At 39.3% G+C, this 25,177-nt stretch overlaps 1 protein-coding gene across 1 annotated transcript in view; it reads left to right on the top strand.

The window, feature by feature from the left end:
- The window catches only part of clstn2a (calsyntenin 2a), a 127,754-nt gene that overhangs the window by 64,120 nt on the left and 38,457 nt on the right, over positions 1-25,177 (top strand). The window contains exon 3 of the mRNA XM_046408520.1: positions 22,806-23,001. Coding sequence (XP_046264476.1) covers positions 22,806-23,001 — 196 coding nt within the window. The remainder of the gene's footprint in view (positions 1-22,805; positions 23,002-25,177) is intronic.

A 25,177-nucleotide genomic window follows, 5' to 3' on the forward strand; every position in this document is an offset into this window, starting at 1 on the left:
AACACAAATATAGTAGCAGATCTATTTCTGAACATTTCTCAGTACAAACATAATTCCCCAAGACACCTGATTCACCATCCAGTCCATTAGTTCATGTAATGTCAGCATCATGCAGGCCAAAGCTGAGATTTTAGTTTTGAGGAATCTAACAGAAGTCAAATAAACATAGTGTAGTCAAATAAAAATCAAAAAAAATCAAACTACAAATTTGAATTGGTCAACAGCATGAAAGTTGATACACTTGAAGTTAATACTCAGCACACATTTTAGATGCTTTTGTTGTGATTTATTAGGCAGTTTTTTTTTCATACTCCTCCATACCTCTCAGTCATGAGCTGAACAATTCTGGCATCAGATTGATACTGATATTAGATATTATTACCTCAGTCAGACCTTGAGTGTTGTGTTAAAAATGCTGACATGTAGTCCAAATTCCCTAATTTTTCTCTGTCGAACATTTCTTCCATTTTCAGTTCAGTTAAATTCAATTTATTTACATTGCGCCAAATCACAACAACAGTTGTGTCTTGACACTTTTCAATAAGAGCAGGTCTAGAACTAGACCTGGTAATAGCAGTCATCTGTGTCAAGCAAAACCACAGCAGGAGGTCCAGACACGATCCATGTCAACTTGAGAGACAAAGAAAGCACAATTTTTTTTTTTAAGTCCACAGTCAATGATGAGCAGGATTTTGGTAAGGAAAAGCATGCTGTTTGTGTTTTGTGGGCACGCATTATTTACAGTACTTGTCTGTTAATGAGCCACGATTATGGATACTTGAATAATTTTGTGAAAAGTGAAAAGTTTTAATGTTCCAGCATTTCTGTCACAAACACATCATTTTTGTCAGTTGTTAAAATGAAGACAGACAGTGGTCCCGAGATCTCTGTTGTTGTTTTTTCTCCCAGTCACAATTAAAACTTCTTGGTGGATTGACAAATTTTGGCTAATGCTTTTTTGCTTACAGGTGTATTGTCCTTTTCCTTTGTGCAGAGACAATAAGAGCTTTTGATCTGTTGTACATGCATTATACCCAAAATATATTCCATCTGCAGAAACAGCAGGATCGCAATCTAAAAAGAGAGACAGGACGGCAAGAAAATAGGGGAAAATAGAAAACAGGAGTAAATAAACACAAGAAAGCAATTGTACGATTCTATTAAAGTACAGTTTTTCCACAGATCATGACTATGAATTTCGGCTTTGTTGCTGCCAAGCATCTTCACATAATGACAACAGTCAGATTCCCTTTGCCATATACCAATCTACCTATAGTGACTACCTGAAAGTGAAACTGCACCGAGGTGACAAAAGCAGAGGTGCTAATTAAACTGTAGGACTCAACAAAGCAGGAGCTTTGACACACTTCAAAGGTGGTGAGGCAAAAGAGGAAGTGGAACAAGGAGGGGGAGAGAGAGAGAGAGACAAAAACATGTCAGAAAAAGGGAGCTGGGGAGATGAAAGAGAGAAACAAAGAAAGACCCAGGAAATAGGTATATGTGGTGTGTGTGTGTCTGTTGGTGTAGAAAGGGTGATGTGATGGATCATCAAAGGATAAGCGAGAGTATTGAAGGGACAGTCTGATAAAATCACACAGGTGTCTGTCTGTCTGCCCTGAGGAGAAGAGGAACATATCACTTTGCCCACCTCTCTCGTTCTTTTTTTCACTCCCTCGCTCTGTCCTCTTTGCCTTTGTGCAGCTGTTAAATTTTTGCAACGAGTGCAAAGTCATGAGGTAATAGTGAGGCAGATCTGCAACATGAAACAGATGCAGAATATCAAAGATTCTGTACGGTCTTTAGAGGGCTAACACCCACCTGCGAACCAGATTTCTCTCTTCTGTATCCAGCGTTAGCAGACATGCATGAGCATCTTATTTTATTTTGTCACTGCAATAAAGTAATAACATCACATTTGTACATAAAAGCACTGATCAATTATTCTGTATTAGTGTCTCAAATGATTATGTGTAACGGAATATACAAGGAATCATCCCAGCACTGCTGTTCACCTCAGCTCTAAACCAAATCTTTTCTTTAACCTAACCAAATAGTTTTTGTGCCTAATCTTAACCAAAATGCTGTTTCATGTTAATCACGTGTTAGAAAGGCTTTGTGACACAAAGGCTTTGTGTTGCACATCAATGCTAAAGGGTTCCTAAAGGAATGTTTTACTCTGCGTCTTTATGCATTGACAATATTAAAGTAATAAACCGTTGTTTGGTTTGGTAATAGTTAGAGTCCTTCATAACTGGCAAACTTACACTCTATGAGTAGACTCATACAGTCTACTCATAGAGTGTAAGAGAGGTACAGATAAGATGAGCCTCAGAGAGAATCCAGACTATTTTAATAACATCAATGATAAGCTAACCAAGAGTTACACACGACATGAAGATACAACAAGCTGTATGACGTATGACCTACTCTGTAAAGGTGAGCAAATGTAATGTTACTTTAAGCTTTTGTTGTAGCTTTGTCCTCATATACCTGCTGTGCCAAGATCTTCTTTGTTGATAGATCTGTGTTTGTATTCATATACTCAAGTAAGATCAACTGAGACTCATTGAGTTAGTCTTTTGTTCAAAGTCCAGATGGACACGAAGTGCAAGATTGTCCTCATCAGTATCATGTCGGTTACACATGCTGTTTCATTCTTCGCGCTGGGACTGGATTACTCCAGTGTTGTTTGATGAAGTGTAAAAAGTCTTTGTTCTGACAGTGTTTTGGGCTCCCTGTGTGAAAAGGGCTATGAAGTGGAGAAGCGCGAATGAAAAGGGATACATCACTTTTAAAACTTAAGCCAGGCCCAGGCAGCAGCCCATTTTTGGAGCTGAGGTAGAGTTTTGCCTGAGCAAACTTTTCTCCTCTTATTGTATCTCCCTCCATTTTTCCCTGTTCAGAACAGGAGACGGGCTCTCAGTGAGCTGTCAGTGTGTGCATTGATATCTCCTCCTTGCCTTAGGACATGAGGTTCACTGCTGCGCCTCCACACCCATCTCTCTGTGTTGGCTCCAAGCAGGACAGATGCGGACAGATCCCCTTTTTGTTCCTCCCTCTCAGTCCTCTCAATCCTTTTCTGGTTTCCTTCTCTCCCTCACTCTGTCTTTCTCCTGCTCTTTCCCTATCTCCTTTGTCATTGCAGTAGATCTTAAATGAAACTTCTCTGGACTAACCCACAGTCAATGACATCCTCTTGTTACAAACCAGGCTGGTATCGCGTTTGTCACATTTTGTTGATTCTGCTCTCACTTCACCTTGTGTCTGACCTGCACCTTTGCACCAGTGTTGGTTGGTTTGCAAGTCAGTCTCTCTGCAGGGCATGTTGTTTTCAAAAAATTTAATTCTGCTCAAACTATTGTAGAGAGGAGGAGACTGTAACATTTTACTTTCTAAATGTTAATTCTATTAAATTATTCATAATTTTTGCATTGATGAAAGGGAGCGATAAACACCCCTACAAAATTATGTAGAAACCAGGTTCATTAAATGCAAGTGTTTTCTGTGAGTGTTTCCATGTTATGAAAACAGTTAATTAAAAAGTTAAATTAGTGGAAGATAAAAGAGTAATAAGTCATTTGTGGTCTCCGCAATACTTGCCACTTAGCCTTCAGATGAAGTGCATTTGTGTATGTAGACTGCTTCTATAGACGTTAGGCCTTCTGTTGTCGACGGGACATAACGACTCCATCCCCTCTACAAGCAGATGTATTTGACTGTACTTTCAGTCTCACACTCGGGTATTTCAGGTTGTACATCCTTGTATCATTTCAGTGGAGTTTCAGTATACGTAACAAAAAAAACACAGAGGAAGGATTTTGAAGAAACCGCAAGGAGAGTTAGAGGAGAGAAACTGCACATATCTACTTCTATCTTTTTTTTTTTTTTTTTTTTTTTAAATATAATAGATAGCTGTGATCTTTCAACAACTTATTTCAGGATCTAAGGACTCTCCAAAATAACCTCCAACTAACTGAAAATATCATTCAAATACCATTTATATGATGGTGATCACCATGTCTCTCTGCTGTTGAGGCAAGCTAACTGGGTCTGTGTAAGATGTACAGAGTAATTACATGACCAGTAATACTCCACTGGAGCTCTGTCATCAATGCATCACTGACGGCGTCAAACAACCTCTTAGCCTCTGATTGATTTTCTCGAGGACCCAGTTACTTCCCTTATTAACGCATGACTTGTTTTTTTTTTTTTCTTTCTAGCACTTGATTTGTCTCTCATTTCCTGATACCACGTGATGATTTTCAATTTGTGGAATTCTCTGTTTCATTTGTGTGTGTCAGACAAAACGGGCTTAGGCTGTGACTGTGTGTGTTTGTGTGTGTTCACGTGCCCTCGTGTTTAGATTTAAAGGGACAATGCACGTTAATAAACATTTCTGTAAATGTGCCATCTTAGACATTCTGGATAATTTTCACCTGCAGTTACCAGGGAAATGTAATGACAGCTACAAAAGACTCATAAACTACATTAAATGCAATACTATACATATAACAGAGTCCACATAAATTGGTGATTACTGAATAACAGACAGTCTGCCCATATAGTATTTTTAGATAATGATACATTTGCCAGACACATCAGTCCTCATATTAACCCTCACAGTGGCGCTCATATTGTCAGACATTTTCTTTTTTAATGTTCAAAGTGAAAATATGAACTAGTACATATACTAAGCATCCAGCCAGTCTAATCTTTCATTTTCTCTTACACTGGTTACATCTTACACCAGGAATAACATGTTCTACACTGCAATTGAAGAACAATGCTGTTTCTTTATTTAAAAAAAGTTAACAAAAAGTGACAGAGCTTAGCATGCAGGAGACATAAACTCCTCCTGTATAACTTTAATATGAGCGTTAGAACCTGTTGAGAAAATATCCACTGACTTTCCTTTATTAACACTAAGTGTAGATGTAGAAAAGGTGACAGAGATTTCTGTTTGACTGTCTGACTGAACAGATTTATTACAGTTTCTATGCTTTGTTTCGTAGTAGTTTCTTGTAACCTGCACTGTATTCAAATTTGTCGCTCTTGTGCCACCTGCAGAGCAGGGAAGCCAGTAGGAACTTGTCTCTTGGCAATGTCTGTGTTTTGGTTGGGTTATGGTTCTTAAGGTAGAGCAGTGATGAGAAGTGCTCCCTCTCTTTTCTCAAAATGACAGCTGAAATAACCTTCTCTTTAAGGATAGAGCAGGGACGTGTGGATGTGATGTGAGGTGAAATTACTTAATGAAATGTGCAGTGAATGGCAGGTGAAACTAATTCAGTAAATCTCTATGTTCTCTCGCTCTTGCTCCCTCCCTCTCTGACAGTGGTTTGACAGGACCTCAGTATCCTGACAGGCCAATTAGACAGCAATTTGCATATCTTCCTCGCTCCATTTGCCTTGTTCATGTGAGCATAAAATAGGATAATCTGGCTTTTGGACCTGTGTACGACATCAGACTCGCACAGACTGAGTTCACCCTCCATCATCCATGGCCTCTCCACCCTCCTAACTCCAACCTGTTTTTAGTTAGACCTCAGACCTCTGTTGTTCTGTCACCTTTGCATTCCTGTTTATCTTCGCAAGTACCCTTTTAACTCCCTCTCCTCTCTTGTCACCGTGATCATCCTAATTACAAAAAGTAAGCAGGAGGCCTGTGCTCCAGGACTGACGTTAATTGAAGATGTTTTTTTTTTTTTTTCTAAAGAAACTATTCCGTTAAAATTAAGATTTTATGCCCTCTGCACAATATATGGCATGTGACCATGTGTTCATACATTCCACTGGTCCACTGGCCCACGGTTGGGTTTTGAAAACAACCATCCTGTAATAAACAACATAACAATAGAGGGTGTAAAAGTTTAACAGTCATTTTGGTTAGTTTAGTTTAGTTTTTAGTTCTGTAAAACTCAACAGAGGCTAGCTACTTTTTGGCTACAGAGAATCTCTTTGTTTTGTCGGCATTTTGCTAAAATGATACATTATTATAATACACTGGTATCAAATTATTAAACAGTGAATATGCATGGTTAAGTGCAGCACATTTACACTCATCTGTTTCGAGCAAGAAATGCCTCTAACTCCTATGATACGATCAGTGGCTACTGTAAAAAAATGCATTATTTCTTCTACTGTTCCTCAAAATTGCTCCAGTCTATGAAATGTGACGGCATACAGTAGATCTGAATATGCAGTTATCAACAGTCTTAATGTGAGTTGCAATAAATTGTTAGCTTTAAGATGTCATTTGTATTTATTTAGTTTTTTATTCTCACTGTATAAAAGGGGTATTTGGTTTACACTTTCAAACTCTGGTTTAGACGCTGGGTCATAGACTGGATTTCAGAAACATGTTTTAAATCTGAAGGATGTCTTGCTGTTTTGTGTCAAGGTGAAAGAGACAAACTGTCTTTTTATGCAGTGATGCCTCATCCTGAGAGACCTTGAGATTAGCATTTGTGTTGGACAGAGAGAGAGGGACAGGGAGGGAGAGGGGGAAAGAGAGAGACAGGTTAAATAAGGACTGATAAGTACAAAAGAGAAAATGTGATTTTGTCTATGTTTATTATATCATTTCTCACTACTTATATTGTCATAAAATATATTTCTTGAGATGGAGACACAGGGGGAGGACTGGCAGGAATAGAATAGAATTATTAGGAGACAAAGAAGTTTTAATTGATCTGCGATTTGTCATAAATGGGTGGACTGTAAGTGGAAACAGTAAAGTGAATTGGACTATGGTGGATCACAGAGCTGGTAAGAGTCACTCATCAGTCTTTGTTCTGCACTGATGCCAAATTTTCTATGTGATCATATGTCAGCTGGTATGTAGAAGGTGGAAACGAGCAGAACATAAATAATTTTATATTCTGTATTTTACCTTTGCCATATAGAGTGACCAAAAAAATAGCACCCCATATGAATAAATAAAGTGAATTTTATTTTATTTTTTGTTCCTCTTTTGCAGAGATGATCTTTACTTTGACTCCAAAGGCTTAGAAACTACAGCGCACTGTATAATACAGTGTTTAACAAGATCATTTTTAGGAGCTAACATCTATTGACCTTACTCTGCCTTGAGAAATAATGACCCATTTGTGTTTTTTTTAATCTTTTCTCCCCTCTGTTCTGGTCTAGATTTTTTCCCTAGATATAAAATACATATCTCCCCTCCTCCGTACACTATCATCCTTTTCCCTGGCTGTTAATTTTTTTTTCCTTTTTTATTTTGTTATAAACATCTCAGCTATTCATCTCCCCAAAATGCTCCCTGTTTACTGCCAGTCAGCTGTTAGATTGCTGCTGTTCAATAAATTTGATTTCATCCTCGTGGCCCAATCTACACCTAATTAAGTGCCTCAAACACACAAACACTCACATAACCTTAAGGCAGAGTGTGTACTGCTGGACATGGGTCTCCAGGGTCAATTATGGCAGTGTAATGATTGTAATTGGCTAATTTTCAGCCCATTACCCTATTTTATGTCTCATGCAGCAGGTTGTAATTTAGTGAAGGAGTGATGGCCAGTCTGGCTCTGGGTGATAGATGCGAATCAGCGAGAGAAAAGGGGAGCGCCGTCATTAATAGTCTCTAGGAATGAGCTGTCACGTCACCAGGCCCTCACACAGGGACAGAGCGGAGGACACGAGTCAGGAGAGACTGCCCTTGGTGCATTGTGAAGGCTGTGAGTTCAGATTACAGATTGCAGGCAGTTTACCCGCATGCCAAACGTCCACAGGAATGTATTCAAACATATGCACAGTGTCCACAATTTCATAAATAGTTCAATAGTAGTACAATTACAATAGTACAATTGTCAAGATCTATCCATTTCTCAATGCCTACTTATTTACATATGTGACATCAGCTCTGACATCCAGTCCAAAAGTATAATGAGACCTTGTCTTGTGTCCACATTTCTCTCTAAGAATGTCACTTTTGTGGTTATATTTTTTGCAGCGTGCGTGTCTGCATTCTGTTTTGTCCGCTCTCCTTTTTGATTTCTCTGCTCAGTGTATTTTGCTCACGTTTCGGCATACCAATCACAGTGCAGAGCTGAATCACCTCTGAAGAGGTCCCACAGATCTGATGATTGTGCAAATGAAAGGAAGATTTTTGTGCGTCTCCACCTGTCACCGCGCCTTCGTTCAGCTATCAGCGGACAAAACTCAGGAGTGCTCACTTTTCCAGAAGTGCCAGAAAGTGTGAAAGGCAATTCCGAACGAGTGACAGAGTAATGGATGACGGTAGCGAGGGCCATCAGTCTAGTGCTAAACAGAACTATGTCAGCGTTCTAGCTAACATATACTTACAGCCCACTCTCATGTGTCTGCACTATAGCTTCTGATGACTCAATTTCTCTCCCAGACATAACTGATGCAGGAAATGACTTTGAAAAGTTCACAATACATGTATAGCCTATTGTATGAGGAAGATGTCTGAAGATCTTTTTAAAACGGTGTTGCAGTGTTACTGAGATGCTGAAATGTTTGGAGAAACGTTACTTAGAGCCGACTTTGACGTCAACGGCCTTTTCAAGGGAAATCTTGCAGAATGAAGAGAAAATGTTGTTTTACTTCATCAAAGGATAGTGAAGCCAATGTCCCAAGATAAATAATTAGATCAGTTAAAATCATTTTTTTTTCCATTTTTCCTCAGTTCACATCCTGAATGGATGCTGGAAACAATAGTAATGATATTAAGTTAAAGTAAATATGCCATCTGAGCACTTTGCCTCAAGATGATTTGGTATTAAAAGATAAGACAAATTTGTCCTTGGCTTCCTTTAAGCAGTGACGATCTAGTAGAGGGAATGGTTCAGTGCAGTCCTGTACATTTTCATAAATAGTTTAAAAAAAATAACACTGAAAAAAAAAACAAACACACACACACACACACACACACACACACACACACACACACACACACACACACACACACACACACACACCATGCTCTTGTGCTCAAGATATGTTAGGCAAAGTGTGACATCTGGACCTCTACAGCACTGCAGCTCCTGAGCTAATGTATGATTTCCTGTACTGTTATTAGCATTCTGTCACACGTTGTTATCTCGTGTTACTCCTCTAAGGATTTCGTTGTCTCTTTTAATTGTGAGAGTAAGTGAGAATAAAGACAAAGCGGAAAAAGAGGGAGTGGATCGGGAAAACTGTCTTATCTACGGTCTCCTGTCTCCCGTGACTCAAACAGATGAAGACAGTCTAATACCAACCTCGTCCTGCCCTTCTAAGACCTTTTGTTGACCTTTTTGTGTCATTTAACTTTATCACAAGGGGGACTGTATCTGTGAGGTGAGGATTTTATCAGCTCGCAGTCCACATGGGTGGTGTATCACGTGGTGACTGATTCCAGTGTGGTGGAGAACAGAAAAAACTAATTTGCCCACTTATGAACAATTAGTCAGTCTTGCACCATGCTTTGATGGCCAAAATGGCCTCTGACCTTTTGACTGTTTCAGTCACATTTGCCACATTTTAATTGGATTGCCAATAAATGATGCTCAGTGTCATCACTCATCTTAGATAAATTCTTATTCCAAGATTATGATTTCCAGGATTAAATTCTACCACAGATTTGGGCCTCCATCCTTCCTTATCGAATCATACTGGTCAGTTATGACCAGGAACACAACAGATGTTATTTTATGTATTTATGAGTTTGAAATGGTTTCATAACAACCATCTTTGTTATACTTTGACTCAAAGTAGTCTGAAAAAAGACACGTGTCTCATGTCATTATTTGTACCATCAAAATAATCCATACATTATGCTTTTTTTCTTTTCTTTTTTTTTAAGTTGTTTAAGGTGAGGTCAGTGAGGCCAGCACCCTATAAATATCGAATAGAAGTTAAATCGTATTATTCTTAAGAACTTGACAAAAAGATCTACAATATTAGACAACAATACATGTATTATTATGGATTTATAATTAGCCATAATGAGGTGGTCATTTTGGACTGGGCAAACAGAATTAATTAACATGAAAAGAACACAACAGGAGGGCTAATTTCACACCGTGATTCATGAAAGCAAATCTGTATAAATGAATGGAGCTGTTCTCCCTGTAAAACAAAAAGACACCTTCACATTTACCTCAGCTGGCAAATGATCAAACATGACAGCGACGCATGCATCAGCTATTGCCTGCTGTCTGCTATGACAAACACAAGTAGCATGCGGTGATCAATGAAAGATGACAGATTAGGTTATCTTAACCTCCACAGCATATCAGAACTACACTGCTCATTACCTCCTTTCAAGATGTTTTCTCTGAATTTACCTTCCTGATGACTACTGCATGCTGTCTCTTATAGCCCACACTCCTGCTGGTGCTTTAGTTGTGTTATTTTAATAAGCATGCATTTGCATGCGAAAGGTCTCCTGGGGTTCCTCAAATGCCACACGTCAGATTTCATTTATGTTGTGTTTGCTTTAACTAATGCTATTGCTATACATGTAAGTGATAATGTGTAAATTATTCCACACTCAAGTGCTCATAACAAGCGGAGGGAAAAAATGTGGGGTGGAACTTAAAAGGAGTCATATGAGAAAAACGGATTAATGTATTTATACTGAGTTTGGTTTGACACTGGCTGATCACGGATTCCTTTTTGTTTGTATAAAGTCAGTGAAAATCACACTGTAAACAGCTGATGCTGGCCCAATTTCCCACAGGGATCAATAAAGTGTTCTTATTCTGATTCAAGTCAATAAAAATCAATAAAAGCCCGACTTCAGGTCATTTTAGTGACTTGCATCAAGACAAAACTGTTTAGAAATAATTCAGATATTGTCATATTAAAACATGACATGCATGCAAAACAAACAAACAAACATTTTAGTTATAAGTCTTTCATTGATACTCACTGCTTTGTCCTGTTTGTGTACAAATGTTTGTGTTAGCAGGTGTCCATGCATGTGTGTGTGTGTGTCCGTGTTCGGAAGCATTGAAGCATGTGCACGAGACACAAATTGGGTGAGTGTCGGTGCTTGTCTCCTATAAAGCCGTGGGCCATGTCCTTGTCCTCTCAGTGAGCCGCTGAGCTGACAGAGGTTGTAGTCAGAGACAGTGTGACATTTACAGCTCAGAGGCTTATGGAGACTCTTTGCTGTGGCTGGCAGCCTGTGATTATCTCAGACCCATGCCATAAAAAGGAATCATAATGACTGGATGAATGAACGATTTGGAGAGGTTTGATTCGTCTGAAAAGACATTGGACAGGTGATTTCAGGTATGAACAAGGTGACGAGGAAGTAGATTGACTTCAGAGATTGGTCAAGTGAGGATATGTTAATGAGATGCAGAGCTCAGCTCTGTTACCTGTGGAGTTGCAGAAATTGCCATTCAAAATTACAGAAGTTGCCTCAAAAAGAAAAACATGAAAAACATATCCTAATGTTCCTCCACTTCCACTGCATGAAAAGAAGGACTTGACTTTCGCCAAAGCTGGTGGCCTGATGGTGATCTGTCACTCAGTCCACTATTTGGCTAAAATATGTTTCAGGGGAAATATGTTCAAATCTAAGAGATGAGTTGGCTCAAAGCTTTGCACAAACATGCATGACTTCTAAAATATAACTCTCAGTAACTCTGAATCCTTTGTTCTGATTTATTGTGGTTTCTGTAGAGTGGGAAGAGATGTACTTTCTAAATATGTCTTATTTCCTCATGACTTACCATTCTAGATGTAAGCCACGAGGAAATACGACACATTTTCAAAGTATGATAAATCCTATTGTGAATTTTGCTCTTTTAGACCTCAGTTTAGAGCAACGTAACCCTGGTCAGCAGCTCTCAACACTTCTTGTTGTGTGTGTGTGTGGTTGTGAGAGAGCACCTGCACACAAACACATCCCCAAAGTGTGAAATTCCCCTCGTTCAAGAAGCCATTTAACTGTCAAGCGGTGACCCTCAGAGAGCAGTGAACTGTCAGCTATGGCAACAGCAGGTGACTGAAGAACAGAGGAGGAGGAGGGGAGGAAGGGGAGAAAGAGGGCAGAAACAAGTGTGGGTGAGGCGTGTCAGGGGTAGAGGAGGGCAAGGTTGAGCATCCCATCTGAGTGCTGATGTTAAGAGCTGAATAATTGCTTACTGCTGTGAAATCTGCTGCAGAGGAAGGGAGAAGGAACATGGGGAGGAGAAGGTGAGTGGGGGGGTGGGGCTGGAGCAGAAGCACACTGAAGATACTCCAGAGGTTGATAGTGCTATTTATACCTGCATTAGTTATCACACACCCTGTAGTTATCTCTCTATATCCTTCCTCCTTCTCCTCCTCCTCTTTTCTTTCTCCCCTCACAGCTTTTCCTCTCCTCTCAATCACTTTTTAATCCACTCTTTGTATCTCTTTGACCTCCTCTGTACTACATCTCACTGGTATCCTCCTCAGTGCTCACCTGCCCAGTGTTCTTTTTGCCAGTTTTATATATTATGGCGTGCTGTTCAGGAAATTAATATTTCAATATATGGAATGAAACTCTGAATATATTGAATGATGAATAAAGACTCACACTAAAATTTGGATGAAAAAACACACTTTGCAAAACAGCCACAAGTTACATGTACCTTAATGCATTTTTGTCCTCTCACAGTGAAAGATTATAATGCACTAACCAGAAACACAAATGTTTTGTGTGTGTGTGTGTGTGTGTGTGTGTGTGTGTGTGTGTGTGTGATGTGGCATCATCCCCACACACACACACACATTAAATATTTCTTATACTATATTTTCCTCGTATTTATTATTTACATACTTAGTACTAGAGAGGCTTTCCTTCAATTACTTGTATTTTTATTCATATATTTTCAAAAATATTTACTCACTTTTTACCTTCTCTCACAGGCTGATACAGCTCCAGGAAATCTTTCCTGCCACATGCCGTCACACTGTACAATAACAGCTAAAATTCTGGTCATAACATACAGTCAATACACATTTTATATATTTTTACACATGCAGTTCACTGCACTTTATTTTTTTTTTTTTTTATTTAGTACTGCTGTATACATTTTTGTATTGCTTTGTATAGAGCGTATTTCCCAGCCTGGGATCAATAAAGTAGAGACCAGTGACTGTAGCATCCAGACGACAGAAGTCAGCCAGGACTGATGGTTTAGTGAGTTCTTTGCAGGTCATAAACCTGGGTACAGAATACACAAAAAAAGAAACGTGTTACGCTAACTCAAACAGTAGTGACACAGTGACAGTGACAAGTAATAACAATAATAATAATAATAACAATAATAATAATACCACCTGCAGCTGTTGGTGGGCTGCTTTATGGGATGAGGATCAGTAAAACCAAGGCGGCCAGAAAACCTGCGGTGATGGCCATGACCTTGAGCGTGTCCTTCCACCACTTTCCGGAGTTTGCAGCTTTCTTTGCAAGGCGAGCGGACAGGTCTTTGATGTGAGCTTGTAAGCATCGGACAATCTCTGCTTCCACAACTGGATCCTCCAATAACACTAGAGTCTCCAGCATTCGCCTACCGCAGAACTTCTTCTGTAGCTCTTTCTTCACAGCCTTGCACACTTTCTTGGTGCTCTTGATGTCCGGGCAGAAGCCTTCAGTGATGGTGAGTCCCTCCATCGTCTGGTTCACCAGTCTCTTGATGTGGGCGACCAACTCCTCCTGCTTGCGGTTCGTGACAGCGTTACACTTGTCCAACACTCTCACCGTCAGCACAGTGACAAACACCTGGAGCTGGTTCTCAGTTTCTTCTCTGACTGTAGGTTCACAACCAGAGGCAGGTGTTTGAGGTTGGTCCACAGTGACCCCAGAGTTGTTTTCTTCCTCTTGGACCGTCACCGCTGCTTTGTCAACAGACATGACACTTTCACGTGGTTCTTCCATTGTCAACACTTTCGATACGCTCTCTTCTAAACGTTCAGTAGTCTCTGCAGTGAGATTAAACCCTGAATGTTTGAAACTTTCTGCTGCTGGTGACTTAAATAACTTCAACATTCCAGAATCCCTGTGTGATGTCACAAAGGCAATCACTAAGAATGTGAATGTCTTTGGTGTGTTCTACAATCTCTCCCCATCTCCCCCCCCCTCTCCCCCTGCCCCATATATATATATATATATATATATATATATATTATATTAATTATATATATTATTATCAAACCCTTAGGGGAAAAGTGGCTTGTTTTGTGGTCCAACATGCAATTTTAACAATTTCCCATTTAACTTGACAAACAAGTCGTTTACATGTTTTCGCTGGAGAAATGTGCAATCCAGTGCTGAGCTGAAGGTGATTCACAATCACTCATGCCCATGATCCTTAAGTTACAGGAAGCCTCTCTAAAAGACACGGGTTAAACTATTAGTAGTTGTGTCTGACTTGAGTAGTTAACGCTCACTCACACTTCATATCGGCTTTGAACACTTCAGTCAGAATGCTCCGGAGCTCTTTTTAGCTTTTGAGTCACACAACTGCATCTTCACGCACTTCAATTAACAGGCAACACTGACGGTCACAGTTCATTCAATGAATTCTAATCCCTCAACTTCAGAGGCTGCAATTAACACTAATTGCATTGCAGACCACCAAAGCCCCCGGCAGAATGAATGTGTATTGTCTGCAGTATTGAATTCTCCCCACTCCCATATGGTGTTGTCCAAGGCGCCAGTGATTCTGGGTGAATAGATAACCCCTCAGTGTGTGTGTGTGTGTGTGTGTGCGTGTGTGTGTGTGTGTGAATATGAGCTTCCCGTTGATTTGTCACCCTGAGGTCAAGTGGATGGTCCAACAATCTCCCAAATGCAATTAGGAAGTGGCTGACTGTCTGAAGGAGCCTGGTGAGACTCTGATGAATTGCTCCTGCATGTTTCTCTTTCACTGACTGGGCAGGCCCCACTGTGGCTGCACCGGTCAACGAGTGCATGCACCCCTGCACTACAGACACGGCGCACTGTGTGAACTAATACAGTGCTCGTTCAAAGTGTACCTGTTTGGAATGGGCCGCTTGCTTGGCCTCTGCTGTTCTCTCTAGAACACCAGTGAAAACTGTGTTATAGCTGTAATAACTGCATGGTGTTAATGAAGCATCACCGTTAAAACTCAAATTAGCTGACATGTCTTTCATTATAGCCAGCAGAAAAGAGGTTATAGTTTGTTATCTAGAACTTCACTGTTATTATCACTATTATGTTTTTTCATTGATTAAACTAGTTTATCAGTTATTTTAAATATTATTTATTTTTATTTGATAAAACAATTAATTAGCCCTAAATATAAGTCAAAAACAAAAAAACGAAATATTTTACTCCCTCATCATCATTATCTAATTTCCATGTTACTGGTGTGTTATGATATTAATAATTATAAATATAATAGATCCTGGTCTTTGTCGAATGCCTAATCATAAAAATACTGGAACTCAAATTCAAAACGATTGCTATGACACATACTGTATGTCAGAGCAGTCCTTTCCCTGAGACGAATCATTATTTTTGTTTAAGTACTGGTTTGGATGAGTTTGCTTCACTGGAGTAATATGCAGTCACTGAGCAAAAAAACCCAAAATGATTGAAATGACTTACAGACTGTAAATCTGTGGTGTTGGCTGCAGCAGTTCTCTAAGTTATACATGGCCCTTAAAGTAAACAGAAATGAAACAGCAGTTTAACACTACACGTAATGTTAAGTAACCAAAACATCAGCAGTGCAGAAATTATGTTTTGCGTGTTGGTGATCCTAATATATCATGCCCAGGTCCGCACAAAAAGTGTTGATGGATTGCAGTCGTACTGCTGTGTGAAGTCATTTCCAATTTGCAGGGCTTACAGAGGACCCCGTTGTTTGGTCTCTGTTTCAAATATTTTTATTTTTTGGCTGCAGCTTATCCACACTCTGACCCGGCTCAGCCAATGCTACTGTTGGAAGGCACAGAGATCTGATTGGCTGAGTAGCATTAGTTTAAGTTTCCTGTCATAAGGGCTAGAAAATGAGGTGAGAAAACAGATGCTGGTGTGTAGAAGAGGTTTCAGGAGTTGTTACAGCTTGATTCTGGGGTTCTCTTGAAATGATTTGAATGCTGCCTACCTGCGACTATCTTGAGTTCATTTTTTTGTGTGGGGTTGTGTATGTGTAAAGAGGTGCTTTCAGTCAACACCATATGCGTTTGTTTTTTTGGACTCAAAGTGTCGGTGACTTTGTGGGTGCATGTGACGTCATGTAGCAAATAGACACCTCTGAATGTAACTCAGTGTTAACCACTAGTTTGTAATGCATGACTTTCTAAGTAATAAGCTTTGCCTTTTGCAATGTGCTTCCTTCTTCTTGGGATTCTCTGGTGTAAAGTAGTGAAGTAAATTCAAAAACCAACATGTCAGGCAGTGACAAATCTACAGAGCCACCACTGACATCTGACAACTTATCCTCCAGTTAACTGCCTGCCGCTCAGTGTCCTCATCATGTCCTCACCAAAAACCTTGAGACATTACAGAGAAAATCCCATTAAAGCCAAGAGGATAAAGTCTCAGTGGCAGGCTGTGAACCCTCTTTTGTTTTCATCTTTATCCTGCTCTTCCATCCTCTCTCAAACAAAACTAAATTGCTAAGATTAGCCGGTTTAATCAGTGTAATTGATTTTAGTAGTTGAATAAAAGATCATTTCAGTGTATTTTTTTTGTTTGTTTTTTGTTTTTTTGCTGACTCCTCATTCTGTCTGTTGTCATCACTCTGTGGTCTATATGCCTGTACAACATTGTAATTATTATTATTACAAGATTATTAACTGGTTACACCTTCCTAGTAATGGCCTATGTTATTTTATATTATATATAACATAATATAAAATAACATATGAAATGGCAAGGTACCTGAAACTAAACTTAACAAATAAATGTGTGAAGTAAAAGATAGATAGATAGATAGATAGATAGATAGATAGATAGATAGATAGATAGACTTTATTGATCCCAGCCTGGGAGATTACAGTATGTACCTCAGAAATGTAATGAAGTGGAAGTATAGAGGAAGTGGCCTCTCCATACTGCTAATGCATGGTGGCTCCAAATTGGTTATTTGTCTTCTTGATTACTAATTATCGTATTGACCCTGAAAAACCCATCTGAGTCAATCCCTAAAACAAACAAACAGTACAAACAAAGCACACCTTTTTGCTGAACATTCTCTTCTTATTTGCTCACAAAAATAATAACAATAATAATAAAAAAGCTTTTTACCCCCATTCAAAATGCACCACAGCGAAACATCTATCACGGTAAGAATGCAGAGAAAGTGTTTGTTTAGATGGCTGCTAAATCAAGATGAGAATAGTGAGGTAATCAGCATGTACAAGCTTTCAGAGCTTCTTTTCTGCCTCCTTGAAAAACAGAAATGCTCTCAGAATTCACTTTATCTCAAAGTACAAGACATTTACTGTCCTTGGGTTCCATTGCAGGGTCCTCTGTTCTCCAGGTCCTATGTTAATAGAATATTAAACTGGGGATCATAGAACCCTGCCAATATCCCCAACACCAAAGCAACACTGAGTTAACAGTTAAAGTCCAACTCAAATGAAAATGCACTTAGTTCACTTCCTCTGTACAGTCTAAAGCAAGCCAATACAAATGCCCTGTGATAAAGTCCAAGGTGGTAGTTTGAGGCTTGTGTCGTAGTTTTGGACTGCATTATACAGAGAGTGAAACAGTGTACATGGAACAGCGGGAGGCCAAATAGAACATCCATAAAAGCAGCGTCTGAGGCTGCCATGACAGTGAAAACGTATTCTGTCAGGATAGAACAAGACTTTAAGTAGTCGGTTCTCCAATCTAAATTTTGTACTCAGAAGATAACAGGGTCAGCTGGAGTGACTGAAGCTCCGGAGCAGCAGAGGACGTCTAACGCATGCCCTTGTTTGCTCAGTCTTACTCACCCGTGTGCTCCATATGCCATGAGGCTATTTAGAGCAAGGTGCTTCTTCATGGTAGGAATCTTTTATGGCTATGAAATGCACAAAAGATTAAACCTAAAAAACACAAAGCTCACCACAGAGCTGATGACATGTTAGAGAGCAAATTTCTAAGTACTTTCTTTTCAAAAATTAAAGCTTTTTAATGTGTTAATGTTCTAATATACTGCTGGCTAACTGAGAAGGTGGATCTTTTATAAACACAGCTGTGGCTGTTTTGTACTTTTAACATCACATGTGAGAACACCGAGCAAAGCAAAGTCTGAGTCAATAAAATGTTATTAAAATCCGAGAGACTGTAATAAAGCCCTTTGCCCTCAAAACATCTTCCATTTTTATCCGTAGTGTGTATTTTTGCAGCTCACCGTGCGTTACTTACTCTGTGTGTTTGTTTGAAATAAATGCAGAAGTGTGTGTATGTGCATACTGTATAATGTGTGTGTGTGCATGTGTCTGAGTGAGTGTAGTTAGGGTGTATCTGTGGGTCAGTAGTGGGATGAAGTGTAATCCAGTCATTAATTAAACGAGAGGAACAGGGTTGACTGCGAGCTCAGTGCTGAAGGCAGGAGAGTGAAGGAATCAGGGTTTAAAACCGCCTGACACACTGTCTGCTTAGAAACTCACTTTAATCAAGGTCTTACAGCCCACCCCAACCACACACACACACACACACTCAGATTCAAATCTTGATACTGAAGCTTTTGAGTCTAATACTCTGCACAGACAAACAGGCGTAGACATACCAGATGGAGTCACAACAGTATTCGATTAAGAAGAGGAATTAACCTGATTGAATTTTCTATTTCTCTGTAGAGCCTTGACTGAGGCTTTGAAAGTCCCTCTTTAAAATTTTGCTCCAACAGTACAGCGCACGTGACACAATCACAGACACGATGCAAGGTGATAAATCACATGATTAACTGCTGAAATCTAAAAAAGCGGGATGTTTCCCTTCGTAGGGCTCTCACTGGTGAAGTTTTACCTCTTCACTGCTGATATAAATTCAAGGCTTCATTCCTGGCCCTAATTTGTTTCCACTGATCTCACCCATGGGTCACATTACAGGACAGCCTGACATATTCTTTCATTTTCATGCTGACGATAGACAAATACCTCTCCTTTAACCCAAATGACTTAAGCAGCCTGTCTGTTTTACATAATTGTTTTCTTGACAAGAGGGCGTCAGTTGCACAAACCTCCATTTGAAGACACAAATTTAAATCACAGGTCCTGACCCCAGTTTGTCTTTTCATACTGTAAATTTATTCTTGCTTCCATTTTAATGAGCATGTGTTTTTTTTTCCATTGTATTGCTTATGTTAGCCCTGCAATTTCGAGACTTTCATACCTTCGTCATGTCGTGCAGATTAGTGGTCTTCACAGTATGTCATCCACATCTCGACCAGTGCTGTGGTCAACAGATATAGCCTGAGGCTTTTTTTCCCCTTCACATTGTCTGTCCCTTCATCCATCTATTGATAAAATGAAGACATTTCATATCCAGGAGGTCAAAGGTCAACGTCGGTGTGTCATCATGATGTTTTCTGTCCATTATTCAACACCAAAACTCAGGAACACACGTGCAGATTGTGACCATATTTCACATTTGTTCAGAAACTGAGTTGGTGACATTAATCTTGGGTGTCCACCTTGAAACTGTGCTGACTGTATGGATCTTCAGAGATGTCAGGTTGAACATGTGTGTGAAGTGTTGACATTTTAACGTTTTTAGCTTCTTTGCAGCAACATCCATATTTGAAGCTTTGTAGTCCACCACAAACTCACTGATTTTGCTGAGTTTCAGGTGATTTCACCATATGACGAAGCTTCTGTATGCTTGTAAAATTAGTCTGTAAGTGAAGACAGTGATAACAAATATAGTGCTAACTTCCATTTCAGTAATATCTTTTATTAAATTCCTTCACTACCTGTATGAGTCTGGAAAGACATGATTAGATACGTATGTCTATTTGTTTTCTTTAACAGGAAAATATATTGAACAATGAAGAGAACCCTTGAGAAAATTCAGCTTTTCATTCATCGCAATATGCTGATTGTTAGTTCAGATTAATATTTCATCAAAGTGTTTCTTTTGATTGAAAACTAAAGCTGCTCATTAGTATTTTTGTTGTCATGAATCAGTTTGATTTCATAATAAATCAGTTTAATTACACCAAAAAGAAAATTGGTTCATGCTTTATGGAGTGCAGGTTACTTTCTGAAAAGCAATGTTTCTGCCCTTTAAAAACAAGCATGGATATTAATCAATTGTTAAAACCCCTTGAATTGAAGATAAAAAAACTTGTCAGAAATTAAATGCTCTGTCAGCTGCTGTTACTCACGGTCAGAATACACAAATTTGTTTCGGCTCCTGGTGACGACATGTTAATTTGAGGAGAATCATTTTCTCATTAATTGTATCCATCTTGCCCATTTTCTTTATGTTGGCAATTTAACATCCTGTGAAATACATGTGCCCTGACAACTTGACATTTTCTGTTGATGCAGTCTATGCCGCTCAAGCTTTCTGACGAATGCCATTTATTCTAGATGAACGTCATTATCGAACCATTTTTTGCTGACTCTCCCACTTTCCTCTCTAAGTCTGCCGTGGCAACGGGCCGACTCCCCGAAGGAAAAATCCATGATATTTACTTTGAAAAGCGACTCCTTTCTCTCATGACGTATTGGCCCAAAGATTAGACTTCATTTCATCCATATACCACAACGCGGTGAAATTATAGTGTTCCCTCTGGTGGGGCTGATGAGAAGCAAACTAAGTGGCAGGAAAGAAAGTCCACTTGTGTGTGTGTGTGTGTTAAGTACTAATTTGCTGACACAGTGAGAATCTGTCTGAAATCTCTGTCATTACCATTTACATATACATTGGCACATCACATTCCTCCTCATCTCTCTCTCCATCCGTTTCTATTGCTCCCTCTATCTTTCCTCCACTCCATGACTGTGTAACGTTTCCCTGTAAAATATAATCCAGAAAAATGAATTCGCCTCAACAGATGGAGCGGAAAATGGATTTGCATCCTACCCCAAACTGTTAAGTGGAAGTACTTTTTTCCTGCTCCCCACCACTAAGTCAAGGTTTATGCATAAGGGCTGCAGCAGCATATTATAATCACTGGTATTTTCAAACCAGATTCTTCTCTCTCTGGTCCCATCTAAGAGCTTATTTTCTCAGTTTGTGCGTATGAATGTGTACACACTGGGATCAAGGCCGTGCTTATCACCCTTCTTCCAAGGCACCTGCTGTGTTTATTATTATTTTTTTCTGTACATACAAACCACGTCCCACAGCCGTATTGGGGACCTTTTCATTTCAATAACACCTCAAAGGGACAAATAAGAGGACCAGCAAAAAAACTGAAAATTGGTTTGGGATCAAACGTTGAAGCCCACTGTGTTTGGCAGCATCATTATTCGTCCAAGAAGGGGATTTGAAAAAGTTGAACGAGGTTAAAAGGAAATGAGAGCCAGAAAACAAGTGGCTGTAAGACTGTTCGCATGACGGTGGGATTTAAAGATGGGAGGGAAAGAAGTAGAAAGAAGCCAGCGGTGAGAGGAGAACTTTGTCTTTGTGTTTGTCAGTGGGGTTTGAGAGTCCAAACAGAATTCCCATAGCTAGGTAGCTTTTTGTTTCCGCTGTGTCCCACTCTGTTCTGAGAGATATCAGCCAACACAGGGTCAGAGCACTGCAGCCTTTTCTTCTCTGTGCAAAGAGATTTCTCAAATCCCTGAAATGAAGGCTTGTGCAGGGTATGATTCAAGACCCACAACCAGATCCCCACACAGAAACACACACACGCACGTAAGTAAACACAGTGCACTCAGTGTGCTTTGGTAGAACACAATGTGAGCGCAGCAAATTTCATCTTTTGTTGAGCTGGCACACTTTGACACATATCAGAAATTATTTTGTTCTTAAGTACTCCCCAGGAGCTGTGTGCTGTTTGTTTTGTGAGAAGCTCATGCCAACAAAGATCACTGTGTCCAGATTCAGACTGAAATTTGAAGTGATAGCCATGCTGTAGAGAACATGTCAACAGCCCTATTAGTTTTTGCTTCATTAGTCACAGTTTGATTCATCTGAAACTGTTTAAGCCATTTGGTAGCTGCTGCCGGGTTTGAGAAAATGACAGGCGGAGGGGACGAGCAGCACAGTGATAACATTTTACCAGCTGATTCAGGAAAGAAAAATTGAGTGAAAAATGTCTACTTATTTAAATGTTTTCCCATATTTTGCTTGTTTCCTTAGTGTTGACCTGAAATTAAGCGCAGTCTCAGACTTTGTCTCTGAGTCTGACTGCTGTGCTGACTGCCTCCATTTTAAACACCGTCTGTCCATTTATTCATGAGACACGTTCTTAACATTTTCACCCTCTGTTGGGGAACAGACATGCCGAAATCCATAAATATCTCTGGTTTCTTTTTTTTTCTTGGCTTTCCTTCTTCAGAACTCACTTCTTTTCTCAAGATGTCTGACTGGTACAAAAACTCCTGTCCTCCAAAGTGTTTAAGGTGTTCAAAAGTGCTGCCGCTTTTAATGTGAATTTCACTCTCTCTGTATCTGACTGTCTTCACATGGTTTTGTATGTCTTTCTTGGTTTTAAATTGGTGCTGATTTGCTAAACCACATTGCTGTATGTAGTAGATTGAAAGTGCTGCTTTCATTTCTGGCACAAACAGAGAATAAATAAGTTTTGATACAATAAAACTCTGCTCCCTTTTAAGAAATGCTGCCTTGAATGCTACAATAGCTGTGTCTAATGTTTGTCTTTTTCAATGTAACTGTAAAAGTAAAACACATCATTTACACTTTTCTTTCCTTGTCTTTTTAGGGGAGATTTGTGCCTTTAAGATCTACGGTCAGGATGCTCCATTTGAGGCTGTGGTGTTGAATCGCACATCAGGGGAAGGAGTCCTGAGAGCCAGTAGCCCTGTGGACTGTGAGAGCCAGAAAGAGTACACCTTCATAATCCAGGCCTACGACTGTGGGGCTGGACCCACCGGGGCTGACTGGAAGAAATCCCACAAGTGAGCCAATGACCGTTCATGTGTGTGTGGGTATTTGGGTAAACTGTCATTGAAACACATCTATTCAAACCTTATACTGTGATTGTTTTGAAACTGTTTGTGATAATGTGTGTTATTTCATCCAGTTAATGTATCTATATGTGTCTCAACATGAGAGCCATGTGTATAGATAGATATAGGTATAGATATATAGAGAGATCTATGAGATAAACACCAATCAGCCACAACATTAAAACCACCGATGGGTGAAGTGAATGAAATTAATCATATCTTTACAATGCAATGTTCTACAGGGAAGAGCCTTTGCCTTGATTGCCAGAACTCAAGGTTTCCCTACAAAAAAAGCTATGATTCATTTTATTCACGTCACCTGTTTTCACCTGGTTCACCTGGTACTGTGGCTGATCGGTGTACATATTCTCATTGTGAAAGGAATCAGACAGTTTTTATTCAATATGCACTAGAGTAATATTATTTTTCCATACCATTGTTTTATTTCCATTTTAATTAACTTACAATTGCAATTAATTTTTGCTTGTTTGTTTGTTTGGTTTTTGGCACCAAGCCACTTGGGTGAGATCTTGCCTGGAGGAAGGGAGTTAAACTGAAAACTAGCTGAAGTTAAAGAACAAAAAAAAAAAAAAAAAAAAAAGTATATTGGTGCATTTAAAAAACAACAGCGATATGGGATAGTCAAGAACAATTTTACAATTTAATTAAGTTTCCCTACAAGACGTTCTTCCTTCCTGAAGCTTAAAATGTTTGATTTGCATTAAGTTGCTTTCACAGAAGTGTAACAGTCTGTTTGTGAACATGGCTGCTGTCTTTCATTTTTGATGCAGTTATTCTGTGTTTGTGCTTTCAAAAACTTTACACATTTTGTGACTCCATCAGCGCTTTATTGCCTCTGGATATCTGACATGTTTGTATCTCTGAAATGTTCTTTATGCTGCCTAAAAGCTCACTCATGAAAATGATGATTGTCAGACCCTGTATGAAAGCTGTCACATACCACCAATTATTATTTATCATAAAATGACTCACTTATTTAGCTGTCAAAGTAATTCTGACTTAAAGTGGGCGGATTGACATGACAAAAAGAAATTATTAACATGCAAGTATTTAAATTTAAAAAGTTGCACAAATTAGCTATTAGTTCTAAAAAAGTCCAAAAAAAACTTGACAACTTGTGAACAACACAGGAAAAACAGTAACATGGAGCAGTGGTCATAAAAACAGGATATTATTACAAAAACTAACCAATAATTAACACCTATCTGGCAATGTTAAATACGCCTTTACACTGTAACTACAAAACAGCACACTGCCCCATACTGCACTATATTGATTTTCTGGGTGTATTTCCTTCCCAATTAATGATGCTCATGTTTTTATGTATTTTTCAAATGGAGCAACCAAAAGGGCCAAAGTGATTTGTCCACCTGTAGTGCAGGAAAATGCGAGGTAGAACACTGGGATGGAGTGTGCATTGGAAATCGTGTTTTCCTTTTTTAGGACCCATTTTATTTACTTTGTCCAATTTAAAAGGCCCATGAGACGGGGATGTATTGTAACTGTGGAAAAGTTTAGAACCACATCTCTTGTTATATATACTAAACAATTACAATTACAATTACAACAATTTTAAGGTGTCTACTATAAATACGTAAAAAATAATAAAAAAAATATATATCTATATATATTTTACACTTGCAGCCGAAAGAAAAACAACTTTGAATTATAATTAGACTTGTCTTTGTCATTTCTTCTTCCTTTTTATATTTTTTCTTTATATCTTCTCGTCCCCAAGATCTTTGAGTGCGGCTGCTGTGACAGCTGAGACTTGCAGTTCCGTTCTCAGGATATGTCCCCCTAATGGCCCATCAATACCATGTGTGTCAGTGAGTGTGTGCTATGTGGACGAGATTGACAGGCAGGCAGACTTGCATGGACAGCAGCAAATCAAACCCTCTGGTCCTTCAGTCGGAGGAAAGGAGCTGCTAAAATAAGCTGCTGCAGGCTTGGTACTAAAGGGAAGGAGAGAGAGAAATTTATCAGCGCTGGGATCTGTGATGAATTTCTCCAGTGGATGATGAATGATGCTTGGGCGTGTGTGTGTGTGTGTGTGTGTGTGTGACATTATCACCGCATGACATTCTAAATAGGCCTCATTAAG

The sequence above is a fragment of the Scatophagus argus genome, chromosome 13 (genome assembly GCF_020382885.2).
Source record: "Scatophagus argus isolate fScaArg1 chromosome 13, fScaArg1.pri, whole genome shotgun sequence".
NCBI lineage: Eukaryota > Metazoa > Chordata > Actinopteri > Scatophagidae > Scatophagus > Scatophagus argus.